The 25,480-nt window shown below is 57.9% G+C and overlaps 1 protein-coding gene across 4 annotated transcripts in view; it reads left to right on the top strand.

The window, feature by feature from the left end:
* Positions 1–1,232: 1,232 nt before the first annotated feature.
* Positions 1,233–25,480, top strand: part of ADGRB2 (adhesion G protein-coupled receptor B2) — a 37,281-nt gene continuing 13,033 nt past the window's right edge. For 2 of the 4 annotated variants that reach the window (XM_030913670.1, XM_030913667.1), the window contains exons 1-13: positions 1,233–1,672; positions 8,039–8,168; positions 8,265–8,343; positions 8,736–9,552; positions 20,848–20,931; positions 21,222–21,386; positions 22,573–22,737; positions 23,330–23,494; positions 23,578–23,745; positions 23,820–23,921; positions 24,067–24,173; positions 25,022–25,216; positions 25,385–25,453. In XM_030913670.1, the coding sequence (XP_030769530.1) occupies positions 8,323–8,343; positions 8,736–9,552; positions 20,848–20,931; positions 21,222–21,386; positions 22,573–22,737; positions 23,330–23,494; positions 23,578–23,745; positions 23,820–23,921; positions 24,067–24,173; positions 25,022–25,216; positions 25,385–25,453 (2,058 nt within the window). In that variant the 5' untranslated portion in view covers positions 1,233–1,672; positions 8,039–8,168; positions 8,265–8,322. Of the gene's footprint in view, positions 1,673–8,038; positions 8,169–8,264; positions 8,344–8,735; positions 9,553–20,847; positions 20,932–21,221; positions 21,387–22,572; positions 22,738–23,329; positions 23,495–23,577; positions 23,746–23,819; positions 23,922–24,066; positions 24,174–25,021; positions 25,217–25,384; positions 25,454–25,480 lie in introns of those variants that run through there. The other 2 variants (XM_030913666.1, XM_030913669.1) reach the window with 2 other exon arrangements.

Raw genomic sequence — 25,480 nt, 5'->3', positions numbered from 1 at the left:
CTCGAGGGTGACACAACTCAAGGAGCATCCATGGAGAGGTGGGGTTGGTATTTGCTGGAATGAGGACTTCTTTGCCCTGAAAATTTGGCCCTTCCTGGCCAGTGAACCTTCAAAGAGTATGGTCCTGAAACCATCCCATCCTCATTGCAAAGCTGAAACCATCCCACCCTTATTGCAAAGCTGCCCCCTGCTGGTTTCTCCTCTGACCAAAGTCATGGGATTAACCTTCTTGTGTTGGCTGCAGCGGTGTATCAGCCTACCTTACTGATGGCAACATGCTCAGGCCACAAACCCCCTGACTGGGGCCCTGAGCCATGGGCATCTCCCTGTGTACCGCCTGAACCACGAGGGCTCAGGCCCCACCCAACTGTTTCTGGGCACAGTGCCAAGATGGGGAAGGGGTGGGTCTGTACATCTCTGCTGCTTCTACACAAGCAGATGCAACATGGGGGCGCCCCTGGCACAGGGAAAGGCACTTGTGGGAATAGACAGGGACTCAGGAAAACATGTAACACACTGCACACGTGTAGCATCCCCGTGCCTAAGGACGTGCAACATTGCAGTTTAAGTATGCATCAAACATGTCACATTGCAGCATACATATGTGGCTGCTACATATGAGTTACCCACAGTCCTCAGCACACATGTGGCACCTGTAAGCTTGCATACATATAGCATCCCTGCGCACAGGAACAAGCAACATGCATTCAGGACTTGGGCACATGTTAATACACCGTGCATGTGTGTAGCACTTGCATGCACCTACCCAGGCAACATGGTAGTGCACACTTAGGGCACCTGTATGCATATGCAAAGTTCAGCGCACATGACTGGCACCTGCATGCACACGGACATGCAATATGCAATGCACATGGGAAGGTGAGCAAATGCTTCAGCCCGCAGGGCCCGGGAGACCCTGGCGGCGCGACAAGACTCCGGCATGGGTATAGCTGGAGGGGCATCGCGGATCGCCTCATTCTGCGGTCCAGGAGGCAGCGGGCGGGGCGGGGGCTTACCCAGGGCTTCTCCCGCGCCGGCGCCTGGGGCCCAAAGAGGGGAGGTGGGGGGCGCGATCGGCTCGGCTGGCGCTGTTCCCCCTTTAACAGGAGGCGGCGCGCGTCGCCCCCGCCCCCCGCCCCCCGCCCCTTCTCCCGCGGCTCCTCGCGCCCGGCCCGGCGCGCGCCCCCTCCCGGGCCCGGCCCGCGCAGGCGCCGCGTCCCGCCTCGGCCGTCACTCGGCCCGGCGCGCGCTGCGGGCAGCGGCCGAAGCGGCCGGAGGAACCGGGTTCGGCGACAGCGGCGGCGGCGCTCAGCGACCGAGGAGGATGCGGCACCGGCTCTCAGAGCTCGGGGCTGCGGCCGCCGCCCGCAAATAGGAGGCGGCGCGCGGCGCGGGCGGTGCTCGGGGCGGGGGAGCGGGGGGCGGCGCGGCAAGGAGGCGGCGGCGGCGGCAGGAGCCCGCGCCCGGCCCGGCGCCCGCCCGCCCGCCCGGCGCTGCTCCACGGCGCCTTTTCTGCACCCGCTGCCCGGGAGAGCGGGAGCCTCGGCCCTCCGCGCGGCTGCAGCTACCTGCCCTGCGCCCGGCCCGGTCCCCGACTTAGGGATGGCAAACTTGCGCCCCGTGGCCGCCCCCGCCAGCGCCGGCCCCCGCTCCTGCTGCTGACGGCGCCCAGGTGAGTGCTGGGCCCCAGACCCCGACCTGGCCTCGCACCGAGCCCTCCCGGAGCGGTCCCGAGTTTCCGCACCGGCCCGGACTCGGGGCGCTCTCCCAACCCGTCTCTGCTGAATTCTCCCCCAGCCCGAACTGAGTTCGTTCAGCGTTCGCGACCACCATCTTCTGGGGAACTCCCAAACCTGGGGCCGAGGCCCCCTTAATCGCTGGTAAATCTCTAATCTCGGCCCTCCCTCCCCCAACCTGGACCGACCCTCTTACCCATCTATGCTAAAGTCTCCCCCTCCAGAATTCTGACACAGACCGTGGTTGCTGTCTCGAGTCTTTCCCTATCTCGGCCTGGATCCGGGCGGTGCGCCCCCCACCTTTATTAGAGGCCCCCCTACATTAACCTGCAGCTCAACTGTGTCTCCCCCTCCATCTCCCATCACAGTCTGAATGCCGGACGCTGCTCCTCTCCTCCACTTCATCTCTGCCCAGAGTCTTTCCTGTCCCCATCCATGTCTGCCCATAGTTTCTACCCTCCCCCGCGCCCCTACCCTGACCATGCTTCTTCTCTATTTCTGCCCCTAGTGCCCCCTCCCCCATATTTGCCCGGAGTCCCGCCTTCCCTCGCCAATCTTGCTGCAAGTCCCCTCCCCCCAGCTTGGAATTGGGGCCGTGTCCCCCGTGTCTGCTCCGCGCCCCCTCCCCTCCAGCTGAGATCCCGACTGGACCCGCATCCCTGACTCCCGTGTCCATCTTTGGCCGGAGTCTGTCTGTCCATCCCCCATCCCTATCCTCCCACCCCTGGTCATAGAGCTGGGCACCAGACGCACCCTCCCGCAGCCCCAGGGCCGGCATGATCCGGAGGGGGTTGTAAGCTGTGAAGTTGGCGGCCACTCCCGCAGTCAGCTCGGTCCGAGGGCACAGCCGGGGAAGTCCTCCGCGCCGCGGCCCGCGAAGAGCGGGCGACGGGTCTGTTGCCCGCGAGGGGGAGGGGCGCCCGGGCTGAGAGATGCCGCCTGCCTGCCCGCCTCGCCAGCTGCCGGCCGGGTCCCTGGGCGTCCTCTGGCGCCCCCTGCCCGAAGCCCGGGACCCGCCACCCCTTCTCCCGTGGGCAACCCCGGGTTTCCGCAGCCAGAGCATCAGCGGTGGCTGCAGGACTGACGCTGGGAAGTCCCTGGGGAGAGGAGATTGGTGGGCCAGGCCAGGTGCCTCCTTGTGCTAGCCATGCCCAAACACTGCTGGTTGTCAGGCCATATGTTCTGGCGGGTGGGATGGGTTGGGGTGGAGTGGAGGGCTCACCCCAGCAGCAAGTCAACAGTCCTTTGAGCCTTCACGCACAGACCAGCAGGATTGGCCGCAGGCTCCAGGACGCCTGGTTGGGCTTGTTTGTGCTTGGTCAGGTGTTGCCAGGGAGCCTCTACCCCATGGCATTTCCCATGAGGTGAGGGCTGGGGGCAAAGTTGGGCTGTGCCTGGCTTGTGCATGGAGTCGGTTGTGGGGGAATCCACCTGACCCTGGGACACAGCAAGCACCTGGGGAGTATCCTCTGCACTGCTACTGGGGTGAGGGGCAGTGTGGACTCTGTGCAGGATATGTCCTGGTGATGGTAGTGGGGAGGTTAGGGAGGGTCTTCTCTGGCCCAAGATTGAGAGAGGAGATCTTCCCCTCTTCTTCCCTCTCTCCTCCTGCTCTCTCTTCTGCCCCCTTTCTGTATCACTCTTCAAAAGGACATGTCTAGTCTGGGGTGTGCGTGCGTGGTCTGCATTTCTGTAACACAAAGTGAGGTTCCATCTGGTCTCTGCCCCCATCCCTCCCTCCCTCCCCACCCCCAGGTAATGAAGCTGAGTAAGTAGTTAGGAACTCAGCTTTCGGTCAGACAACCTACGTTCAAAAGCTGTGTGACATGGGCAAGCTACTTAATCTTTCTGAGCCTCAGTTGACCCTCTATAAAATGGGTCATTGATCACTGCCTCATATAGCTGTTGGGAGAATGAAGTTAGGTTGTTTGTATAGAGTGTCTGGCACCTAGCAATGTTCAATAATGATAGGGGTGTGGGGCTGTTTCTGTTCAAGGCCAAGGTCAGGCCCTTCTCCACTCCACTCCTAATCCCAAAAGAGAAAAATGAAAAACAGGTTCCAGTGCCTTCACTTCAACCCCCAGTATAATAAAGACAGAAACACCTTTAGCCCCCAGTCCCCTCTTCCCCCCCAAAGTATGGGTGCAGGGGGAGCCAGTGACTGTCAGTTTCCCTCATCTCCTCCTTGGTCCTGCAACTTCTCACTATATTTCTCTGGGATCAGCTGTGGCCAGAGGGATATTAGTGAAAGCCAGGCCAAGGTCTCTGAGGTCTTGGTTCAAGTGTAGAGGCTGCAGAGGTGGGAGAAGTACAGAGAAGAAATCCCAGTCAGAGTCCCAGAAGGCAGGCAGCCTGTTAGGGGTAGCCAGGTGGGAAATCACTCAGCCACAGAAGAGCCTCTACCCTCCCCCAGGAGGTCAGACACCGTCAGGAATTTCCCAGGGCACTTCGCCTCCGGTCAGAGTTAGCAGGGCCACCGGGCCTGAGGGCCCGAGGGCCTGAGGAGTTTGAAGAAACCCGGCTTTGGCCTGAATGGCTTGGGGGAAGGGAAAGTGGCGCGGAGGAAGGGGACTCGAACCTGTGATGGCTGGAAGTCCTCTGGGCAGTGTGGCCAGACCTGGGTCCCACTGGGGAGTGGCAGCCTCCTTGTCACCCGCCTGCCCCGGCAGCCCTGACATTGGGGAACAAAAGCATTCGGTTCCTGTAGCAACGGCGGCTCCAGCTGCTGCAAAGTTCCGGGGAGGCGGGCGGAGGGCGGCTGAGTCACCGCCCCCTCCCCCGCCGCCCGCGCGGCACCGCCCCCAGAGGCCGAGGGCTGCCCCTTGTCCCCCTCCCGGTTCTGCCTGCGTTTTCCTGCTTAAGGAGGAACCCCCTCCCCCAAGAGAGCGACCCTCTCTGGCAGCTGGAATGGCAGGGCTGCACAGAGGGGGGCGCTCCCTCCCCTCGGCCCAGTCCCCCAGCTCCGGAGGCAGGATGGAGGGTGTGCGCCCCCCGAAGCGAAAGAGCTCTGGGAGAGCAGCTCCTGAGGACCCTGTCCTCGGGTCCGAGCACTGGCAGAGGACCCGAAGGCATCGAGTAGGGGTCCCCGCCTGCCTGGCGGCCTGGGCAGGGCGGGCGGCGAGCGCCCGGGAGGCAGAGGGTGAGTGACGGGCAGGCGAATTGGAGCTGCCAGGTGGATAAACGCGACGGATGTGCGCATCGCCGCGCCCCCTCCCCTGGCTCGCCCCTCCCCCGCCACCCAGCGTCAAATGGGAGTCATCCCGGGAATCCCGGACCGGCCCAGGCCCTGAGACACCCCTCTCTTGCTGCTCTGCCCCTTACCCCACAGTCTTGCCTTGGCCCTTTCAGCTGCTGAAAGCCTTGCATTCCTTTATTGGTGCAGAAGGGAAGCTGGGGAGCCCTGAGGGGTTGAAAGAAAGGGGACTTGAGTGCGTTTGGACAGAGTGGGATTCTTGGGCTTGCTGGGGTCAAGAGCATGTGGTGAAGGCAGCCCCCAGCCCCCAGAGGAGGGGCCTTGGGTAGGGTTAAAAGTGAGAGGGAGACTACTCCAGTCAGCTCCTCACCATCTCTGAGGGAGGAGGCCTTTTGATCCTCCTATCAGCCACCTCTGGCCCAGGAAGTTCTTCCTCAGAGCTGACCTTAGTACCTCTCCTCTCTAACTCTTGTGCAGGGATTGGTCTGTGGTCTTCCTGGGTTTGGAGGTAGCCAAGCCACTTACGGTTCAACCCAAAGAGCCTTCCCAGAGGCAGTGCCCTGTACCTCAGCAGGCAAGAAGGTAGCATTTATGAGGTCCTGAAAAGACGGAGAGGAGACAGGGCTGTGGGCCAGGCTCTGTGCTGGGAACTTGTTGGGAGGCTGATGAGGTGTCTACCATCCCGAGGGCAAGGCTCATGGTCTGCATTGCACAGAGAGGGAAACTGAGGCTCAGGGAGGTTAATCATGACTAAGAGCCACTTGGGCTGCCTGTGAGACAAGGATCATCCTTCTAGGTCCTCTTCCCGGGGTGGCCCAGGGAGAGGCCTCTGGGTTGTCAGTGCTCCCAGGAGGACAAGCCTGGCTACACACAGGCAGGAGGGTCTTTAATGAACCAGTGGCTGTCTGTGACCCAGCTTGGAATTGGGTCTTTGCCTTATTTTGAATGATGGGAAGTGATATAAAAAGGCACCCCAAAAGGTCTTATGTCGCAGCTGACACAGTGAGGGTCGCACATGTCCAGGACGAAATCCCAGAATGAGCGTGAAGGTGTCTGAAGGAGACTGAGGGGAGGGGGGGTTTGGGTTGGGTTAAAAGTGGCTCCGTTCTGGAGAAGCCAGCCTGTGGCTGTGAAGGATGTGGACCTTGTGCTTCTTGATGGGGCGGGGCTGTGGAGTAGTGAGCAGCAGCCCAGGAGTCGGGTAGGGGAGGGAGCCCCAGCTTCAGACACGCAAAGGAAGGCTCCTCAGAGGATCCTGCCTGACACTTAGCTGTCATATGCCGAGCCTCGGAGGGCCAGATACTCATGTATGTTCTCACTTGAGAATGCGTGTGCACCTCTGTGCATGTGTACACGTGTGAGCCTGTACACCCCTGTGTGTGCGTGTTCACTCCTGAGTGCATGTGACAGCATGAATCTGTGGGTTTCACCTGTCTGTATGCTTGTCCGTGTGCATATGTATCCGTTCGTATGCAGAACTCCTGTGAACGTCTGTGCACTCATGCATTGGTGTGTCCTCAGGGCACAAGGGTGTTCAAACCCACGTGTGTTGGTGTGTGTGTGAGGGGAGGTTCCCTGAGCTGCTGTAAGTGGGGGAGGGGAGGCCAGTTATAATGAGCCCCCACCTCCCCTCCACTGAGCAGCAGCCATGGCCTGAATTTTGCAGCCTGCTTAAAAATAATTGGGGGCAGCAGGGGGATTGGATGTCACTCATCATCAGCCGCTGGCTTTGCTAGTGCTGCAGCAGGTGGGGCGGGCTGAGCAGTTTGGGACAGGCATGATGTAGGGTGGGAAAGACCAGAGGTCTCATCCCTTTTTCAGCTCTGAGAAGGAGGGTGGGTGGGTGGGGGCAGAGGCACAGCCTGTCTGGCTTCTGCCGAATAACTCCATGTGGGTCTTGGGAGGAGGGTGGGGTGGCTCCTTCGCAGTGAGTAGGTCTTCCTGGAGCTACTCCACCATCTCCCCCAGCCCCTGTATGACTGGGAGGGGCAGATGCTTGCTTGGGCCTGGCTTGGAGGTACAGCACGAGGGGATGTGGCATCTGGGGCAGTGGGGAGCTCCATGGATGCTGCACAGGGACTGGAAAGTTAGGGTTCTAAATCCTGTCCCCCCTCTGCCCAGTGTTTATACTCCTAAAGACCCAAGGGGAAGTCTGTTCCCTGGGAGCAACTGTGTCTTGGGAAAATCTAGCCATACCTGTGAATTGTCCTGTGTTTCTGATTCAGTCCCCAGAGCTAATAGCTGGTCCATCTGGCCTGAAGCCTGAGCAGCAAGCACAGGGAAGGAGCAGAGGCTGCTGGTAGAATAAGAAGGGCCTGGGCTGGGCCTCAGATCCTGGGCTTGAGTCCCCTCTGGCCACCTCTGTGTGATCTGGAGCGGGTTGTCTCCCTTTTCCTAGCCCCATCTTTTCTCCTCTGATGTGGACCAACTGGGCTCTAGGGGCCCATGCAGTGCTGTGAGCGATCCTGTGGCATGGAGGAAGGAGGCCGTGTGGATTACTTGGGGGGTAGGATTGGAAGTGGGGCTGATTCAGACCACGCACTAGGTTCCATTTTCTGGGCAGTTGGATAGAGGCTGGGCAGGCTGTGGGCAGTGACACAGCCCTGGCCTGAGGGGTGGGAGGGCACCTGCAGCTCTCCCCATCCTCAGCCCTTACCCACTCTGGCCTGACTGCTCTGTGTGTCTGTAGGGGTAGGGCTTGGGTCCTAGGTGCCCACCCACACCTGGAGTACATTCACACCTGTTGGGAGCTCAGCTTGGTGCAGCACTTTAAGGGAAGGTAGAAATCAACAAGTTCAGGTCCCCACTCTTTGGAACTGGAAGACCCATGAGCTGAATGAGCTAGTCTTAGGGAAATAGTATAGGAGAGAGGTCACGACTGGCTGGTGGCTTCACAGGGCAGGGGGTAGCAGGCCCTGAACCAGACCTTGGAAGATAATCCCATGGAGCTGGAGGGGAAGAGGGAAGTAAGAGGGGGAATTTCTGCTCCCATTTTACAGATGAGAAAACTGAGGTTCATGAGGGTCACCCAGCCAGCAGGCGGCTGGCTGGGTTGGGGCTCAAGCCCAAAGTCCCCTTGCTTGGTGCCTCTCCCCCTTGTTCCAACCAGGAAATCCACGGCAGTGATACATATGACATCCACACTGACAGTGCGCTCCTGTGGGCATGGCTCAGGTTGTGCGCAGTTCCTGGTACACTGGCTGTAACTCCACCCCTTTCTCTCCCTCTCAGTAAAGCAAGTGAGAATGACATTGTTCCAGGAATAACCTCAAATTGCTCTAATTTATAAAAAAGCAAATCGTAGTCAAACATCACCGCTTTGACAATTACCGCAGGTTACGTGTGACATGCCTCATAGCTGATCATGACACACTGGGACTGAGAGCAACAGTTATGGAGAATACAGGTTGGATGGTGGGACTGGGGCTTGGATCTGAATGTCAGGCAAATATGCTTGTAGTTGATGGGCTGACTCTGAGGAAACAGAACAATGGCAACAACAGCTACTGTTTCTTTAGGGTTCACAAGATTCCAGGCACTCTCCCAAGTCCTTTCCCTTCCTTATCTCGTTTTACCCTTGTAGGAAACCTGTGAGATAGGTACTATCATTGGTCCATTTTACAGGTAAGGAAACTGAGGCTCAGAGAGGTCAAGTCCCTTGTCTAAGTTCACACAGGTGGACCTGGGTGACACTCCTCCAAAGACCATGGTCTTAACTATGAGGCCCACTCCACAGCTCACCATAGGAGGTTCAGAGCCCATGCTGGCTGTGCTGGGGGCCCACTGACCACTGTCTCTCTCCACAGGGCAAGGGACATAGGATGACCCCAGCCTGTCCCCTCTTACTGTCTGTGATTCTGTCCCTGCGCCTGGCCGCCGCCTTCGACCCCGCCCCCAGTGCCTGCTCTGCCCTGGCCTCGGGTGTGCTCTACGGGGCCTTCTCGCTGCAGGACCTCTTTCCTACCATCGCCTCGGGCTGCTCCTGGACCCTGGAGAACCCTGACCCCACCAAGTATTCCCTCTACCTGCGCTTCAACCGCCAGGAGCAGGTGTGCGCACACTTTGCCCCCCGCCTGCTGCCCCTGGACCACTACCTGGTCAACTTTACCTGCCTGCGGCCTAGCCCCGAGGAAGCAGTGGCCCAGGCGGAGTCAGAGGTGGGGCGGCCAGAGGAGGAGGAGGCGGAGGCGGCAGCCGGGTTGGAGCTGTGCAGCGGCTCGGGCCCTTTTACGTTCCTGCACTTCGACAAGAACTTTGTGCAGCTGTGCCTGTCGGCTGAGCCCTCCGAGGCCCCGCGCCTGCTGGCGCCTGCTGCCCTAGCCTTCCGCTTTGTCGAGGTCTTGCTCATCAACAACAACAACTCCAGCCAGTTCACCTGTGGTGTGCTCTGCCGCTGGAGTGAGGAGTGTGGCCACGCTGCCGGCAGGGCCTGCGGCTTTGCTCAGCCAGGCTGCAGCTGCCCTGGAGAGGCGGGGGCCGGCTCCGCCACCACCACATCTCCAGGCCCTCCTGCTGCCCACACCCTGTCCAATGCCCTGGTGCCCGGGGGCCCAGCCCCACCTGCTGAGGCCGATTTGCACTCGGGGAGCAGCAATGATCTATTCACAACCGAGATGAGATATGGTGAGTCTGAGCAGGGCGTGGGTGGGACGGGGTCTGCAGGGGCTGACAGTGTCCTTGGTGTCCATCCTGGCAGATCCTCAGCCATGTATGTAGCTGTTCACTGATGTCACCCCTCTGCTGAGCCTTGACCAAATGTTGCAGTCACCAAAATGCATGGCAGTGAGACCTCACTCTTGAAGAGTTTGCAGACTGGCTAGAAGAATGGGGGCACAGATCAGATAATGCAGGGTGATATATAAACCCAGGGAGGGACCTCCTAACTGGGCAGGCAGGAGAGGCTCCCTGAAGGAAGTAATGCAGGAACAGAGACCTGAAGGACAAACAGAAGTGAGATGAGGGCATTCTAAGCAGAGGAAGAAGCGTGCACAAAGGCCCAAGGCTGGGAGTGATCGTGGCAGGCCCTGGTGCTGCAAGTTGACAAGTTTGCCTGGAGGCTGGAGTAGGCAGGGAACAAGGATGCATTCCTGTCCACACAGGTCAGTGAGTTTTGGCAGTTGCCCCAGGGTCAGGGCAGAGAGAGGCAAGGAAGAGTGTGCCTAGGTGAAGAGGCCTGAGCTTCCAGGCTGCCTTGGAGGGTTGGGCTGGCTCAGCTCCCGGTATCCCCTGTCTCCCCGCTCAGGGCCCATGTCTTCTGGGACTGAGGCCGCCAGCTGCTAGAGCTTCCTGCTGACTGGGCAAAAGCTCTGCAAGCCCTTGAGTCCTGCCTGCTCCCACTCCCACCCCAAGTCCCTCAGCCATGGCTGCCTTCTGCAGACCCTGCTTCCTGCAGCTTCAAGGCTCCTAAGGATCCTCGGCTGGATCCTGTGTGCCCGCTGAACAGTGCTGGGCCGGGGACTGACCAGGAGACCTGAAGGGAACAGGGACCGATGACATGGGGATGGGAAGGAGGCAGGTCTGGGGTCTGTTCTGTAGCTCTGGTACCGACAGGGAAGCCTCTCCTCTTTCTGGGCCTCAGTTTCCCCATTTGGTATAACAGGTGCTGGCCTATCCTCATGAGGATCAAGGATGCAGGGATAGAGGATGGAAAGGGCATCTGGATTTCACTGGGAGAGTGTTTACAAGGAGACGGAGTATTGTGTGAGGGCTGCTAGGAGTACTGGAGGAGTGCAGCCTGTCCCCAGCCCTGCTTTGCTGGCTAGAGCCCTGGAGTTGGCCTCTACCTTTGACTGTTACCTTCAGTTGATCCCTTTATTTATGGTGGGCAATGATTTCTTTGTAGAATGGGGAGGTATCCCTGAATTAATTAGAGGGGGTAGTTATCTTGAAAGTAGCCTGACCCAGTGCTTTGGATGGGGGCCTTCTTGGCCTCTCCAATGAGACATCTGGCATCGTGCCCATCCACGGCAAGTGCCCAGTGGCCTTGCTGTGGCCCCTCTCCCAGGCTAGCTTGGCCTCTAACGGCGGTCAATGAAGCTGTCCGAGTGACAGCCAGACCGCGGGCAGGTTACAGGCCCTGGAGGCTGGCCTGGGATTTAGTGCCTGTAGGAAGAAATTGAATTTCGCTTCTTTGTTGAACATCGGCGGAGAACACCAGGCGTATATCAGGAGGTTTATGGCTCTTCCTGCATGGCCACCAATGCCTGTCACTCTGTGGGGGTCTCCCCCATCGTGCTCAGCTGCAGGCGGGTTCTTTTGTCTGGCTTTCCCTGCGGTCCATCGGCCCAGTGATCTGCAGTGGACGGAGCAAGGCTCTGCCCTCATGGGCGGGCACCATCTGGGCAGGCTGCCATGTGGAGCACAGAGCCAGGAGCAGCCAGCTGGGCTTGGTTGAAGCCGGAAGCAGGAGTTGGTTGGTAGCTGGGGTGTCTTTGGGGATCAGAGAGGGCCGGCGATGGGAAAGGCACCATCATCAGAACCTCTGCAGAGGCCTCTGGGGCTAGAGATGGGTGGAGATTGGATGCCTGATTATTCCTGGGCATGAGGCCAGGTGTCTCTTTGAGCAGGGAGCCCTGAGCTAGGGCTCCCAGCTGTTCCCAAGCCTGACCTCTGCTCTTGCCCCTTGTCCTACTTGGCATGTTTCCTTGGGGTTGCTTTTCAGGGAGGGCCCCTGTAGGGAGCTGGCATGGGATGGTGTGGCATCAGCTGTCATAAGGGGGCTCACATGGCACACTGGTGCCCAGAGCTGGGCTGGCACAGCCCCTTCCCCTCCCTTGGCAGGCAGGAAGTTCTTCTATTCTGCCATCTCCTCCCTCCTGCCCAACCTTTCTGGTGCGAGACACAGCAGGCACATGACTGTTTATTCCACGTGTCAGGGCATGTCTGAGAGTCCGTGGCACCGTCTGTGCCTTGTGGCAGCACCACCTTTGCCAAGTCTTTGGTCGCCTCCATTCCTTCCCTTGTCTCCTCTCCACTGGGCTGCAGGAGAATGGACTGGCACCTGCAGCTGCCAGACTGAGAGCAAGATTCGTGGGGATGGTAGTGAACAGGTAGGGTGAGACCCTTGTCCTGGCCCCTCTCCCGGGCACCAGGGCAGGGAAGCTGTGTTCATCTACTCTGGGACACCGCTGAGGAGGATCCACAGCAAGGCCTTAGCAGGGTGGGCTTGGGCTGGTACCGGAAGAGCACTGGGCTGGGGGCTGGTGGGCAGTGACTGGGCGGAGTGCCTGGGACGCTTCAGAGCTGAGTGAGTTTGACAAGAGGGTACAGGCGCCTGTTAATTTCACGCAAACTGCCTTTGATAGATTTCTTGTTATTTTTGGTGAGTTGAGCCATAAATTTGTGCCATCTTGCTGCCGCAATCTGTTAAGTGGGGGGAAAGGAAGAAAAGAAAGGCAGTCAGGAAGGAGCTTGGTGGAGGACTGACACGGAGGCTGGCTGAGGCCAGGGCTGGAAGGTGGGCTGCAGAGGTAGTGCCAGCTGCAGGGCTCAGCTCCTGAGGGCTGGTGCCAGCCTGCAGTTCCTGCCCACTGACCCGCTAATCCTGAGGAGGCATTGGGCAGTGGAAATGGCTGTGCCCAGTGACACTTGGGAGAAAGAACCCCGCCTCATGCACGCCTCTCTCCTTGGCCACAATCCCTACCTCCCCTGTGGGCATTGGCCTGCCCCTGGCTGCTTGCTGCAGGCTCACCCTCCCCATCACCAGGCTCCATCCTTGGGGTGTGGCCACCAGGTGAACCTGGGGTCTCCTGGGAGGCAGGAGTGGGCTCAAACCCTCACCCTGCCACTGCTGCTCTGTGACTTGGTCAAGGTGCTGCCCATCTTGGGGCCTCAGAACCCCCAGTTATCTGTGTGTCACTCCCTGATCCAGCCCCCAGAAAATCCCCAGTGTTACCCAAACTCCTCAGCCTGGTGTTCAAGGCCCACCAGGGACCTAGCTACCACCTGCTTTTCAGCCTTCTTTCGAATTTTCCCCGACGCTTTCAACCGAGACTTCTCCCCTGGAATGGTCTTTGCCCTTGGTTATCCAGAACTCCTGCCTCCTTCTAAGCACTGCTCAAGCCCTGTCCCCTCTAGGAAGCTGATTCGCCCAGCCCTGTCCTGAGATTGGCATTTCCTTCCCAGCGCTCAGACTCTGCTGCTCTCTTTTGGCCATCCTGGTCTGGCAGCAGGAAGTGGGGACCTTCCCTGCCTGTTGGAGGCTCAGGCAGTGAGGAGGCAGAGTAGGGGCGGGGAGACCCAGCACACATGGTGGTGGTGTTTCCTGGAAGGTCCTTCCAGCCCAGATCTGTGCTGGGGGAGCTCTGTGTTCTCTATCATAGGGTGGGGAGTGGGGCCCAGATGTCCCCAGATATCTCAGCAGAGACTGAGTTCCAGCCAATGCCTCACACACATCTTCCTGTCTTTATCAGAGTGGAGTTTGTGCCAGGCCTAGGGCTGGCTCTGAATGAGATAGGAGGTGAGCTGGGCACACTCTCTGCCCACTGGTGGGGGAGAGAGAGCACTAACTAGGACAGTGGTGGTCAAGGCCACAGACTGAAGTTGCCCAGTCCGGGTTCAGTTCCGGACCATACCACTGACTAGCTGAGTGACTGTTGATAAGTTCCTTCACCCCTGTGTCATCACCTGTAAAGCAAGGGTAGTGACAGGTATTCCACAGAGCTGTGGGGTGGGTTCAGTGAGAGGATGAGAGTCAGTGCTCAGTGCCTGGCCCATGGTAGATGCCTAACAAAGTAGTAGCTGGGTCATCATAATTTAGTGTAATAGGTATGATGGTGACCCTGCCAGATGTCAAAGGAAGAGGAAGAGGAAGAGATTAAACCACAGAGGGGAGGACGGTAGTGTAAAGGTGATTTGGAGTTGGGTTTTAAGGAATGAATAGGAATTCACTAGCCTGTGAAATTTCTCTTTCAATCGTATCATTTTAAAAATTTAATATATTAAAAATAAGTTTCATATCTTAAATGGAAAGAGTATCATTTATCTGAAATAGAAGATAGCCAAAGAAACAACCACAGTGAAAACAAAGTGCCATTATTAACTTCTAGCTAGATGCTTTTCCTACCTCTCCGTTTGTTAGACAGAGGAATTAGCACACATTGGGGATGTGTTAAAGTCTGGGACTGCACAGGCTTTATTTCTCATGCAGTTGGAAGGATTAAAGTGACCGTGTAATTTATCATCTAAACTATGGCACATCTGAGCTTATGAAGGGGAAGAGGTGGGTACCATTAATTACATCAGGACAACAGGCACAAACCAGACTATCCCATACAAACTGATGAAGAGACCTGGGAGAGCCTGATATCCTCAGTCTAGGATCCAGTGTTATTTAATGGCACATTTGTGAGCCACCCCAAGTCATCTTCCACCCCATGCTTTGGGGAAGCTCTCAGGAGGAAGGGCTTTTGAGGTAGAGGAAACAGCCTGTGCAAGGGCGTGGAGGTGTGAACCACGCTGGGGGTAGGAGCTATAAAGAGACTGGATCTGCTGGATGGTAGCCCTAATGGAGGGAGACGGGGCCAGGACTTTGACTGCCATCCCAGGACACTGGGGCCTTATCCTCTTGGCCAAGGGCTTTATGGCAGCAAGAAACTGGGCGTCGTGGGGGAAGCAGGCTGAGTCAGACAGGATCCCTGCTCTCGAGGAGCTTCTGGCCACATGGGGGAGGTGGCAGGGACGCAGCTATCTCTGGTGGGAGGCTGAGTAGATAGGTCAGCAGCCTGGGGAGGAAGAATTATTGGAAGGGGGAGTCTGGCATTCTGGCTAGGTACATGATCTCATAGGGGTGCCCAGTTTCATTGGACTGCAGGGGTGGAGCCTGTGCCTTTCAAAAGCCACCTCTTTCCCCCACTGCGCCCTGTGATTCTGATACACTGTGGGGTGCAAGAAGCACTGCTGGGGATGGGGTGCCATGGAGGGACATGACAGAGCATATGTCAGGGGGATCAGTCAGCTCCTGCTTAGGGCTCTGGGGCCAGCCTCAGGGAGGAAGCAGGGAGCCCTGGGAAGGGACGATTGCTTTGTAAATCACAGCGCTCTCTCCCCGTGGAAGTGATGATTATTGTGGTTATTTTTAACACATTCATACCATAGTAGGCTGAGGGCACAGGACTGTGTGGAGTTGGGGGGGCGGGGTCTGTGAAGCACAGCATAGCAGTTATCTGCAGTCTTGTGCAAGTGGCAAAGAGCCTGTGCTCACCCCGCCTGCTGGCACTAGGGGTGAGGCAAGAGGGTCCTCTGTATGGTTGGGGTGGAGGAACTCCCAGCAATATCTGGCCCATGTTCGCTGAATGCCTGTCTTCCCGGAAGCTAGGCCCTCTGGGCAAGAGAGTGGCATGGGAGACTGAGACCCCTCCTCAGGGACCACAGAAGGGATGAGCCCAGGATCCTCACAGCTATAGAAGAAGGTGACCTGGGGACTAGGCCATAGAAAAGGGGACCAGCATATCCAAACCCCTGTATTGTCAGTCTAGGAAGGCTTCCTGGAGGAGGTGGCAACTGAATGTAGATGATTTTGGCAGATTGCAATAGGGGGAAGGGTATTTCAAGGGCAAGGAATAGTGTTAGCAGATGTGTGGAGGGAGGAAAACATTTGTACATTCTAGGGATAATGAAAAGGGGTGACATCTCCTTTTCTTTTTCTTTTTTTTTTTGTTCTTTTTCTTTCTTTCTTTCTTTTTCTGAGACAGTGCCTCCTCTGTCTTCCAGACTGGAGTGCAGTGACACAATCATGGCTTATTGCAGCCTCAAACTCATGGCCTCAAACAATCCTCCCACCTCAGCTTCCCAAGTAGCTGGGACTACAGGCACATGCCACCAAGCCCAGCTAATTTTTTTGTATTTCTTTGTAAAGATGAGGTTTCACCATGTTTTCAAGGGTGATTTTGAATTCCTGGGTTCAAACAATCCACTCTCCTTGGCCTCCCAAAGCGCTGAGACTGCAGGGGTGAGCCACCGCATTCAGCTGACATCTCCTTTTCATTGAGAGTGGATTGTGCTCCAGGCAGTCCATATCTCTGGTTTCACTGAATTCTCACAATGAACCTATGTGGTAGAAAGTGTCCTCCTTACCTTCAGTTGAAGAATCTGAAGTTCAGAGAGGTGAGGTGCCTTGCCCAAGGGTACACAGCAAGACAGTGGCAGAGCTGTCAGTCAAACCCACATGTGTCTGGCTCCAGAATCTGTGCCCTTCCCACAGGTCCATATGGGTTTGCAGTGTGTTTGGCTGCCCAGTGGGGTGAGGGAAACAGGATTGGACAGGTCAGCAGGGGCCGGGGCATGCCAGGCTCAGAGTTTCACATTGGCTGTAGCAGTGGAGGAGCCACTGAAGATTTCGTCAGCTGGGAGTGGTGTGGTTGAGGCTGGGATCCCCAAGGCTCACTTTGGAGGTTACACAGAGGAGAATCAGGCTCACGTCAGGGGAAAGGGGAGCAGGTGTGCAAAGGAGCAATTAGACAGTAGCACGAAAACAGGATAAGAGGGGCGAGGACTAGGGGCTTAGATGGAGGTGGGGAGTGACTTGGGGTCCCATGCAAATTAGGGAAGGTATCTCCAAGGAGGTCCAAGTTGAGTGGCATTTTGTTAGAGCCAGTGCAGTACAGTGGAAAAAGCACGGCCTCCGGAGTCAGGCAGGCCTGGGTTTGAATCCCGCCTCAGCCTCTCTCCAATGTGAGACCTTGGAGCCTTCTTTCTCTTTAGTAAAATGGGGGAAACTAGCGCTGATGAGGATGAAATGAGGTGATGCCGAGTGCATAGTGACTGGCATGTAGGAGTTGTGTAGTAAATGTTGCCTTGTTCAGAACAGAACAGGTATGAGGTCATCAGGTGGTCGAGTGAGGAAGTGTGTCCCAGGCAGCACATCTGTGCCCACGACTGGCAATCCGATGGGAAAGCTGATAGATTGCAGGACTGCAGGCCTTGGGGCGCCTGGCCCATAAGCCGCTGAGCTCACTGGGTGGAACACTCAGGAGTTCTCGGGGTACTCACGTCCCTTCTGGGGGCCCCTCCTGTCCTCTTGGACCCTGCTTGGCTCAGCTTCCTCGTGGCTTGCCCTGTTCTGACCTCAGGGCTGGCTGGGGCCTGCACACAGTGTGTGCTGCCTAAGTGTGTGTTTCAGTAAATGATACCTCTGCTCTCACCTGTCTTCTTCCCCCTCCAGGGAGAACCAGCCTTTCCCTGTGTGGGAATAAATTGCTGGCCTCTCCTCTCCTCTGAGTGGGATGGGTGGGATTGGAGGGGCAGGCAGGCAGTGTAGGGCCTGGTTATGTGGCCCTGAGCTTATACCTTCCCCTCTCTGGCCCAGCTCAGGAGGCCAGAAAAGGGATCCAAAAGCTGAACCTCGGACATGTTCTGATTTTCAAATAGGGTGGATTCTGGAAACCACTGACCCCCACCTGCTCCCTGCTCGCCCTGCCCCTCCTGTTACATTGTGGGGCTGGCCAGCAGATGGTCCGTGAGCGGTTAGAAGAGGAGCAGGGACCACGGGAAGCGGTGTGAGTCCCCGACAAGCAGGTCAGGCCGGTCTCTCACGTGTCCACATTTGGTGGGCACTGGATGCCAGACTGGTAGATACCCCAGATGTGATGATGGGCAGGAAGCCCACACAGGAGCTGGATGGGAGGACTCTCAGCTGGATTTGCACCTCCAAAGTGTTTGTGAATAAATAGAGGCCAGAAGCCCTGTCTTTGAGCCTGTCTTAGTGGTCCCTGTGATGCAGGCTGGCATATCAAATCTGAATGCTGTTGCTGTGGGAAGGAGCTCATACTTTGCATGGGGAGTCAGGATCACAAATGACCATTCCCCGTGAGCCCCATTGTGGGGAAACTGGGAACAATGTATTCATTGGTGCTTATTTCTTGGTATTTCGCTGGGCTGAGTTTTGTGCTGGCATTCCCTAGGGGTCGAGGAGAGGACTCAGCCTTCCCTCTACGGGCTTATGGTAGAGATTGGGGAGTATTTCTGAGAGTCAGAAGATGGACCCATCTGTGATGAAAGGGCACATAGCAGAGCGGATGGCCAACTCTGCCTCGGGAGTTGACAATATGGAAGTCTCCATAGATGAGAGGTCATTTGAGGTGGGTTTTGAAGGTCAAGTAGGAGTTTTCTAGGCAAAGAGGGTGGGGGAACAAGCAGGTAGAAGTTTGAGAGGAGACGGTGGGGGAACAAGCAGGTAGAAGTTTAAGAGGAGATGGTGGGCCTCTTGGACATGCTGAATTTGATGGTCAGGAGAACTGCTCAGGAGGCAGGAGGATATCCAGGAGTGGAGAGGCAGGGCTGGGGGATGATGATTTGGGAGCATTGGTTCAGAGGGGGTTAATTAAGCCTGCGGGGAGTGCATGCAGTGAAAACAGGACAAAGCATGGACTCCTGATATGGGAAACAGCAGGAAAATAGACCACTCAAGGAGATGGGGACAGGGTAGCTAGAGAGGTGGGAAACCAGAAGAGTGCTTCAAGGCAGGACGAGTCAACAGGACCAAATGCTGCTGAGGGGTGAAGCAAGACCAGGTCTGCAAAGTGTCCACAGGATTTAGCAACACGAAGGGCGCTGATGACTTTATCAAGAGCACGTTCAGCAGAGAGATGTGGGCAGAAGCCAGACTGCAGTGGATTAACAGGGGAGGTGACATTTGAGCCAGGAAGTGGTGTGTCAGGTGAAAAACCAGAGTGCCAGCTGCGGACCAGTCACTGATGGTGGAGGGAAGCAGAGGGTCAGAGGAGGGCCTGTCCAAGCAAGGAGGGAGGAGGCCTGGATCCGTTCCTGGGCTGCCGCAAGGGGAGAACGCTGACGGGTGCTGACGAGAGGGGATAATGGGTGGAGCCCTCCTGAAGGCAGGAGGAGGGGGATGCAGGCCCAGGCCACAGAGCTGGCCTTTGTGGGGAGAAGGGCTGCAGGGAAGTTGGTAGTTGGAGAGGCTGGGCAAGAAGTTGGGGGCTCCTGATGTCGAGGTCATCGCTGAGAGAGTGGGCAGAGATGGACTTGAGGAGAGAGGACAAGGTGCAGTATGGCCACAGTGGGGAATGAGGAGGGAATGGAGCCAAGAAGGGCCACTGAGAAGCCCCGGGTGCCCAGCGGATGTGGAGCCCCTGAAGCTGTCACGGTGCCAGTTGGCACAGCCATAGATTTCTTCAGCAGCCTGGGGGTGGGCGTGGAGAGGGTAGCTTGTCACAAGGCTCCAGGGCTGGGGACGGCTGAGCGGGCATGACGGAAGGGCTGGGGGAGGGGATCGAGGAGCTGGCACGCCTGGCCCTGCCACCTCCTCTGTGGTCCCAAGAGAGGCAGAGGCCAAGTGGAACTGCAGATGCTATTCAGAGGGAGTAGGCTCAGGTAGCACATGAGGGGCTGGAAGGGGTGGAGGCTGTGAAGAGAAGGGAGATGATAAAAATAAACGAGAGCAACTGTCTTCTGAGTACTTGCCGTGTGCCAAGCAGGGTGCTGAGGGTTTCAGGGCCCTCCTGGCAGGGGGTCCTCACTTGAGTCCTGGGGGCGGAGTATAATGAATGTTGTTCTCCAGAGGATAAAGCAGGGTCAGAGAGGTGAAGAGACCTGCCTGAGGCCATGCAGCTGGTCAGTGTCAACACCCCATTTGGGATCCAGGGTTAACTCACTCCAAAGCTCTTCTGGGAGTCCAGGTTTCAGAGATGGAGAAATTTCAGGGACAGTGTGGATCAGGCCCTGGGGCTGGTGACTGATGTGGAGGGAAAGGCCCCAGAGTGGATGAGACCAGAGGCTGAGCTGGATGGCAGTTCCGAGCCCCCAGGCAGCAGGTTTGCTCAGGCTGGCAGCTCCTCATGCTTGGTGAGAAAGAGCTTCCTCTCAGCTGCAGTGCCTGGGCTGGGCAGCAGGGGGCAGGAAGAGGCAGCCCTGGTGGCTCTCTTCACACTCAGAGCGCCTGTCACGTGCTGCCGGCTTTTAGAATTAGGAAGGAGCCTGGAGGTGGGGGAGAGGAGCACCTAATAGTCTGGGGACAGCATGGGGTGAGCCCATCCTCAAAGGCTCTTCTAGTCCCACCTGCTCATGCAGAGGCTGCTGGGCCTTTCCCTTCTGTGCCCATGTCTGCCCCTCCCTGACACCCCATTGTGAGAGAGGGCCCTGATGAGCTCATGTCTGTGCAGGAGGGCCAGGCTTTGGAGAATGGAAGCTACCAGGGCTAGTAGTGCTTCCAAGGCCTAGACCAGACACATAAATCAGGGCAGCTGAGAGCCTGGTGAGGCCAGGGTGAAGGTAGCCTAGCCTCCTCAAGCACCTGCTGCTCTCCTGGCCTCAGGGCCAGCAGGAGAAAGGTCTGTTAAATGTGGGCACCTGCCCTAGGCCCCTTGGGTCTCATGGGGTGGCATTCTGACCTGTGCCTCCAGGTCATAGTCCAGTGCTGCTTGAGGAGCATGAACTATATCTCAGAGATAGGCTCGGGGCCAGGGTTGCAGCAGCTCAGCTTGGATGTTTCTTCAGTCCCTAGAAGTCGGTCCAGTGGAGAAGCAAATGCAGCTGTGTGCTCTTGGACAAGGCACTTCCCCTTTCTAGCCCTCAGTTTCCTCATCTGTAAACAGAGATGATGGTTCTTCTTTCCAGTGAGAGGACTAAAGGAGAGGGGTATGGGCTGCACTTGGCACAGAAGCGTTCCCAGAGCTCTTTCATGTGGACGCCGTGCCCCTTAAATCTCCCCCACATCTGGCTGAGGCAAGAGGTGGAAAAGATGACTGTGAGGCCAGGGGCTAGTCCTGTGTAGCCTTCTGAACCTAAGTTTCCTTGTCTGAAGCAGTAGTGGTGGGGCAGAGGGCAGGATGTGATCCTGAGAGAGCATCATGCAGTTGGTTCCAGGCCCTCAGGCGGAGGGCAAGCAAGGCTGCCTTCACTGTGCCACTGTGGCAGGACCTAGCTGGCCTTTGCTGAGCCCCTGGCACCACCTCCGTGTTCCAGGTGAGGAGCCGGAAGAGGAACCGAAAGTGAAAACCCAGTGGCCGAGGTCTGCAGATGAGCCTGGGCTATACATGGCGCAGACAGGTAACTCGGGCCCGCCTCCCTTCCTCTGTGGCGGGGGCCCGACTGTGTGCGTCTGGTGGCATGTGTGCTTGGTGTGTGCCTGTCTGTCTCTGTCCTGGAGTTCAGTCGCATCTGTGCCACATGAAGCTTGTGGGAAGGGCTGGGTGGCCTCCTGAAGAGCCTGTTACTTGGGGTCAGCGTAGAAGGATCCCTCTGATGCCTGCCCCCACCTTACTGCCGCTCCCCCTATCCCTATGAGACTGAGTGCTTGGGAGGTGCCCCCTGCCGCCGACGCTGTCCCTCTCTCGTAGGCGACCCGGCGGCTGAGGAGTGGTCCCCGTGGAGCGTGTGTTCCCTGACGTGTGGGCAGGGTCTGCAGGTGCGGACCCGCTCCTGCGTGTCCTCCCCCTATGGGACCCTGTGCAGCGGGCCCCTGCGGGAGACCCGGCCCTGCAACAATTCAGCCACCTGCCCAGGTAGGCCCATCCTCCTCCCCACCCCATCTGCCTGCAGGGTTAGGTCCTGCCTGGGACTCGGGCAGATTAATTTCCAAAATGGTTGGTTGCCTCCTCCTTTCATTCAACAAATGTGGCTGCTCCCCACACCATGCCCAACTGTGCACCATGCCAGCCTGGCGCAGGGCACTGGGGACACAGATGGATCAGACCAGGGCCCATGCTACTGGGTCCGGTTCTGGGCACATCATTCCCCTAATGCCTGCATCCTGGTAACCAAGGCTCGTGTTTTTACCGACTCCGCTCTTGGCCATATCAGTAGCTTGTGCACTTTCCCACCTCCCTGCATTTGCTGATTCTTGTCCTATCTTTCCTCCCCCACCTTGGCTATTCAAATTCAGCCTGTCCTTCAAGATCTAAGACAAATGCCACTTCCCTGACCTTCCCCTCCTTCCTTTGGGCTCCCCCTCTCCAGGGAGCCTCCCCCAAGCCTCCCTCAGTTGAGTGTGTAGTTGTTAAGGAAATGCATGTGCTTGCTTGAGACAGTAAGGGCAGGGCAGCCTCAGCCAGTCCTGTTCCTTGCTCCCTGAGGGGGTGAAGTGGGGCCTAGGCCATGCCAGTGGTATTGTGGATTTAGAGCAGGGCCTACCTGGTAAGGGCTCTTGGTACCTGGGGGTGTGGCAGGAGTTTGCAAAAGCCTGGGGCAAAGCTGTGTTCCAGAGTGTGAGCTCGGTGTGTCGGTGTCTGTGTAGAGGTTCATGTTTATTTGTGTGTCTATGCGCTTGGGGCTGGGAAGGGCACTTCTCTTGCCCCCGGACTGCTGTGTTGTATTCAGGCTCTGGGTCTAGGGGTGGGGTGGGGAGGGGTGGAATGGCGTGGATCCTGGGTCCTTTCCTGAATTTTCCTGTGCCCTCAGGAGAGGAGGACCCCTGGTTCTCCTCCTCTGTTGGTCCTGGCCTCCTTGCCCAGGTGTCCACAGGGGCTGTCCTATGTGAATTAGGACCAGAAGCCTGGGTTTTGCACATCCCTTCGAAGGGTCGCGCCTTGGTGGGGCCCTGGGAGATCCCCCGTCATCAGAACCTGGGGCAGAGCCAATGAGGAGCAGCCGCAGAGCTGCGGAGCTCCTGATTGGTGGGCGGATGGGCAGGCTGTGGTGGTGGGCGGGGCCATGGTGCCGCCCAGCCACCGGCCACGTGCTTCCTTGCAGTGCACGGCGTGTGGGAGGAGTGGGGGTCCTGGAGCCTGTGCTCCCGCAGCTGCGGGCGGGGGTCCCGGAGCCGGATGCGGACCTGCGTGCCCCCCCAGCACGGCGGCAAGGCCTGCGAGGGTCCCGAGCTGCAGACTAAGCTCTGCAGTATGGCTGCCTGCCCGGGTCAGTAGCGCCCGTGGGCTTCCATGAGGGCGCTGCCCAGCCCGGTGGGGGGTTGGGAGACCTGGGGAGGCAATCAGGTCCAGTGACCTGCCCCTGGGAGCCCCATAAACTTTGACCAAGCATGGGGAGACTGGAGAAGTATGCCTGCCTGTGTGCGAGGTGACCCCCTAGCCCTGACTTGAGTTAGTACCCTGTGACTCCATCAAAAGGGGACCACTCTTTCTCCAAGTCCTGGGCTGCCCTTGCATTTTGGTGCATGACTGTGAGAGGACACAAAGTTCGGCTGAAGTGCTGGCAAAGATCAGAAGACACCCCTGCAGCCCCTTCCCTTAGCCAGAAGTGAGTTGTGCCTGGTGCTAAGAGGAGAGGTGCCCTGTATTTCTGGAACTGGTGGCAGACAGGCAGCATGAGGCCCAGGCACTACCTGCTCACTCCAGCCTCCCTCATAATCCCCTCCCCTCCCCACTCCAGTGGGTCTGGCCTGGCTCAAATCTGAATGCCTAGCAGGCTCTGGGTCTCCCTCTGGTGCTCCACACCACCAGCCCTCACATATCCTGCTCAACAGCCACCCTGCTTGTGTCTCCCCATGCAGTGGAAGGCCAGTGGCTAGAATGGGGTCCCTGGGGCCCATGCTCCACGTCCTGTGCCAATGGGACCCAGCAGCGCAGCCGGAAATGCAGTGTGGCGGGCCCAGCCTGGGCCACATGCACGGGTGCCCTCACTGACACCCGGGAGTGCAGCAACCTCGAGTGCCCGGGTGAGTGCTTGGCACAGGGGTGGCAGGTGGCAGCTCTGGCCATGGGGGCACCTGGGCCCACTCATGCCTCCCCTCTCCCACAGCCACTGATAGCAAGTGGGGGCCATGGAATGCATGGAGCCTGTGCTCTAAGACGTGTGACACAGGCTGGCAGCGCCGCTTCCGCATGTGCCAGGCCACGGGCACGCAGGGCTACCCCTGCGAGGGCACCGGAGAGGAGGTGAAGCCTTGTAGTGAGAAGAGGTGTCCAGGTACTGCCCTAATGACCCTGGGGGCTGGGGGCCCCATGTACGGGCCCAGCTGAGCCTTACTCTTGTACCCACAGCCTTCCACGAGATGTGCAGGGATGAGTACGTGATGCTGATGACGTGGAAGAAGGCAGCTGCTGGTGAGATCATCTACAACAAGTGCCCCCCGAACGCCTCAGGTAAGGGGCAGGTGGCTTTCCCCGCCACCACCACCCCTGCCATTCTCATTGCCCCCCTTCTGCACCCCCAGCCTCTCTGAGGTGTGGAGGAGTGTGGGTGAGAGTTCAGTCCCCATGCCCAGACCTCTGTCCTATTGCCCTGCAGGGTCTGCCAGCCGCCGCTGTCTCCTCAGTGCCCAAGGCGTGGCGTACTGGGGGCTGCCCAGCTTTGCTCGCTGCATCTCCCATGAGTACCGCTACCTGTATCTGTCAGTGAGTGCGCCCTGCTGGGCTGGGGCACCGCAGAATCTGTCTCAGACTCTGCTAAGGGGTGGAGGGAGCGTGATTCTCACTCATTCCCACATGCCTTGGCATATGCTGTGCCCACTTCTGCCTGGCTGTGCCTCTCCTTGTCTGGCAAACTCCTACTCATACCTCAAGGCCTGACTCTCAAGTGTCTTCTTTTATCCCTGGTGCCTACCTCTGCACTCCTGCAGAATGAGCTCCTCAGTCATTAGGTGCTCATCCAAGTATCTGTGTGTGCTGCTAGACTGGGGCCTCCTGGAAGGCAGGGGAAACGTTGAATTTAGTTTTGTGTCCCCAGTGCCCAGCCCAGGGCCAGTCATGGGGTAAGAGCAGTGTCAGCAAATATGTGTACACGTTTGACTGTAACTGGGTATTAATTGTGTGAATGCATTTAGAGCTTGTGTTGAGAGAGAGTGAGAGAGAGAAAGAGAGAAAGAGAGACTGTGTGTGTGTGTGTGTGCGTGTGTGTGCGCGCGCGCACGCGCCCGCACACTCATTACACATGACCCCTTTGGGATGGGGAGGTACCCTGTTCCCATACTGTGCTTGTATCTTTCATATGTACATCTGAACACCTTTTTTTCTCTAGGTGTTTCTATTTCAGTCTTTTTTAAAGTACCCTTTGGGATTCTCGCTGTCTTTATGAGTCTCTTTCTCGGATTCTGTCTCCCCTGGGCGCCCCTTTGAGCCTCTTTGACCCTTTCCCCGTTTCTCTCCCTGTGGATGCAAGCAGTGGGTGGACTGGTGTGGGATGGGCCAGGGTCTGGTTCCAGCTCCTGACACTTCAGTGACTGTGGCCCCCTCATCACCTACAGCTTAGGGAGCACCTGGCCAAGGGGCAGCGCATGCTGGCGGGCGAGGGCATGTCACAGGTGGTGCGCAGCCTGCAGGAGCTACTGGCCCGGCGCACCTACTATAGTGGGGACCTGCTCTTCTCTGTGGACATTCTGAGGAATGTCACTGACACCTTTAAGAGGGCCACCTACGTGCCCTCAGCTGATGATGTGCAGGTACCGCCTAGGAGGAAGGAGGGTGGAGGGTGGAGAAGGCCCAGACTGAAGGGGGAGGCCAGGTACCTAGGCAGAGTCTGCTGCAGAGGCGGCAAGTTTGGCTGTAGTGGGGGAAGCCCCCTGTTCCCTGGGGCTAGGACCCCCTGCCACTCATTGCTCTCTCCCCAGCGCTTCTTCCAGGTGGTGAGCTTCATGGTGGATGCGGAAAACAAGGAGAAGTGGGACGATGCTCAGCAGGTGCGGGGCACAGCTGCCAGCTTCTCC

Source organism: Rhinopithecus roxellana, chromosome 12, assembly GCF_007565055.1.
Source record: "Rhinopithecus roxellana isolate Shanxi Qingling chromosome 12, ASM756505v1, whole genome shotgun sequence".
Lineage (NCBI taxonomy): Eukaryota > Metazoa > Chordata > Mammalia > Primates > Cercopithecidae > Rhinopithecus > Rhinopithecus roxellana.
The sequence above is the reverse complement of the archived record's forward strand: the minus strand, read 5'-3'. Positions and strand labels throughout refer to the sequence as shown.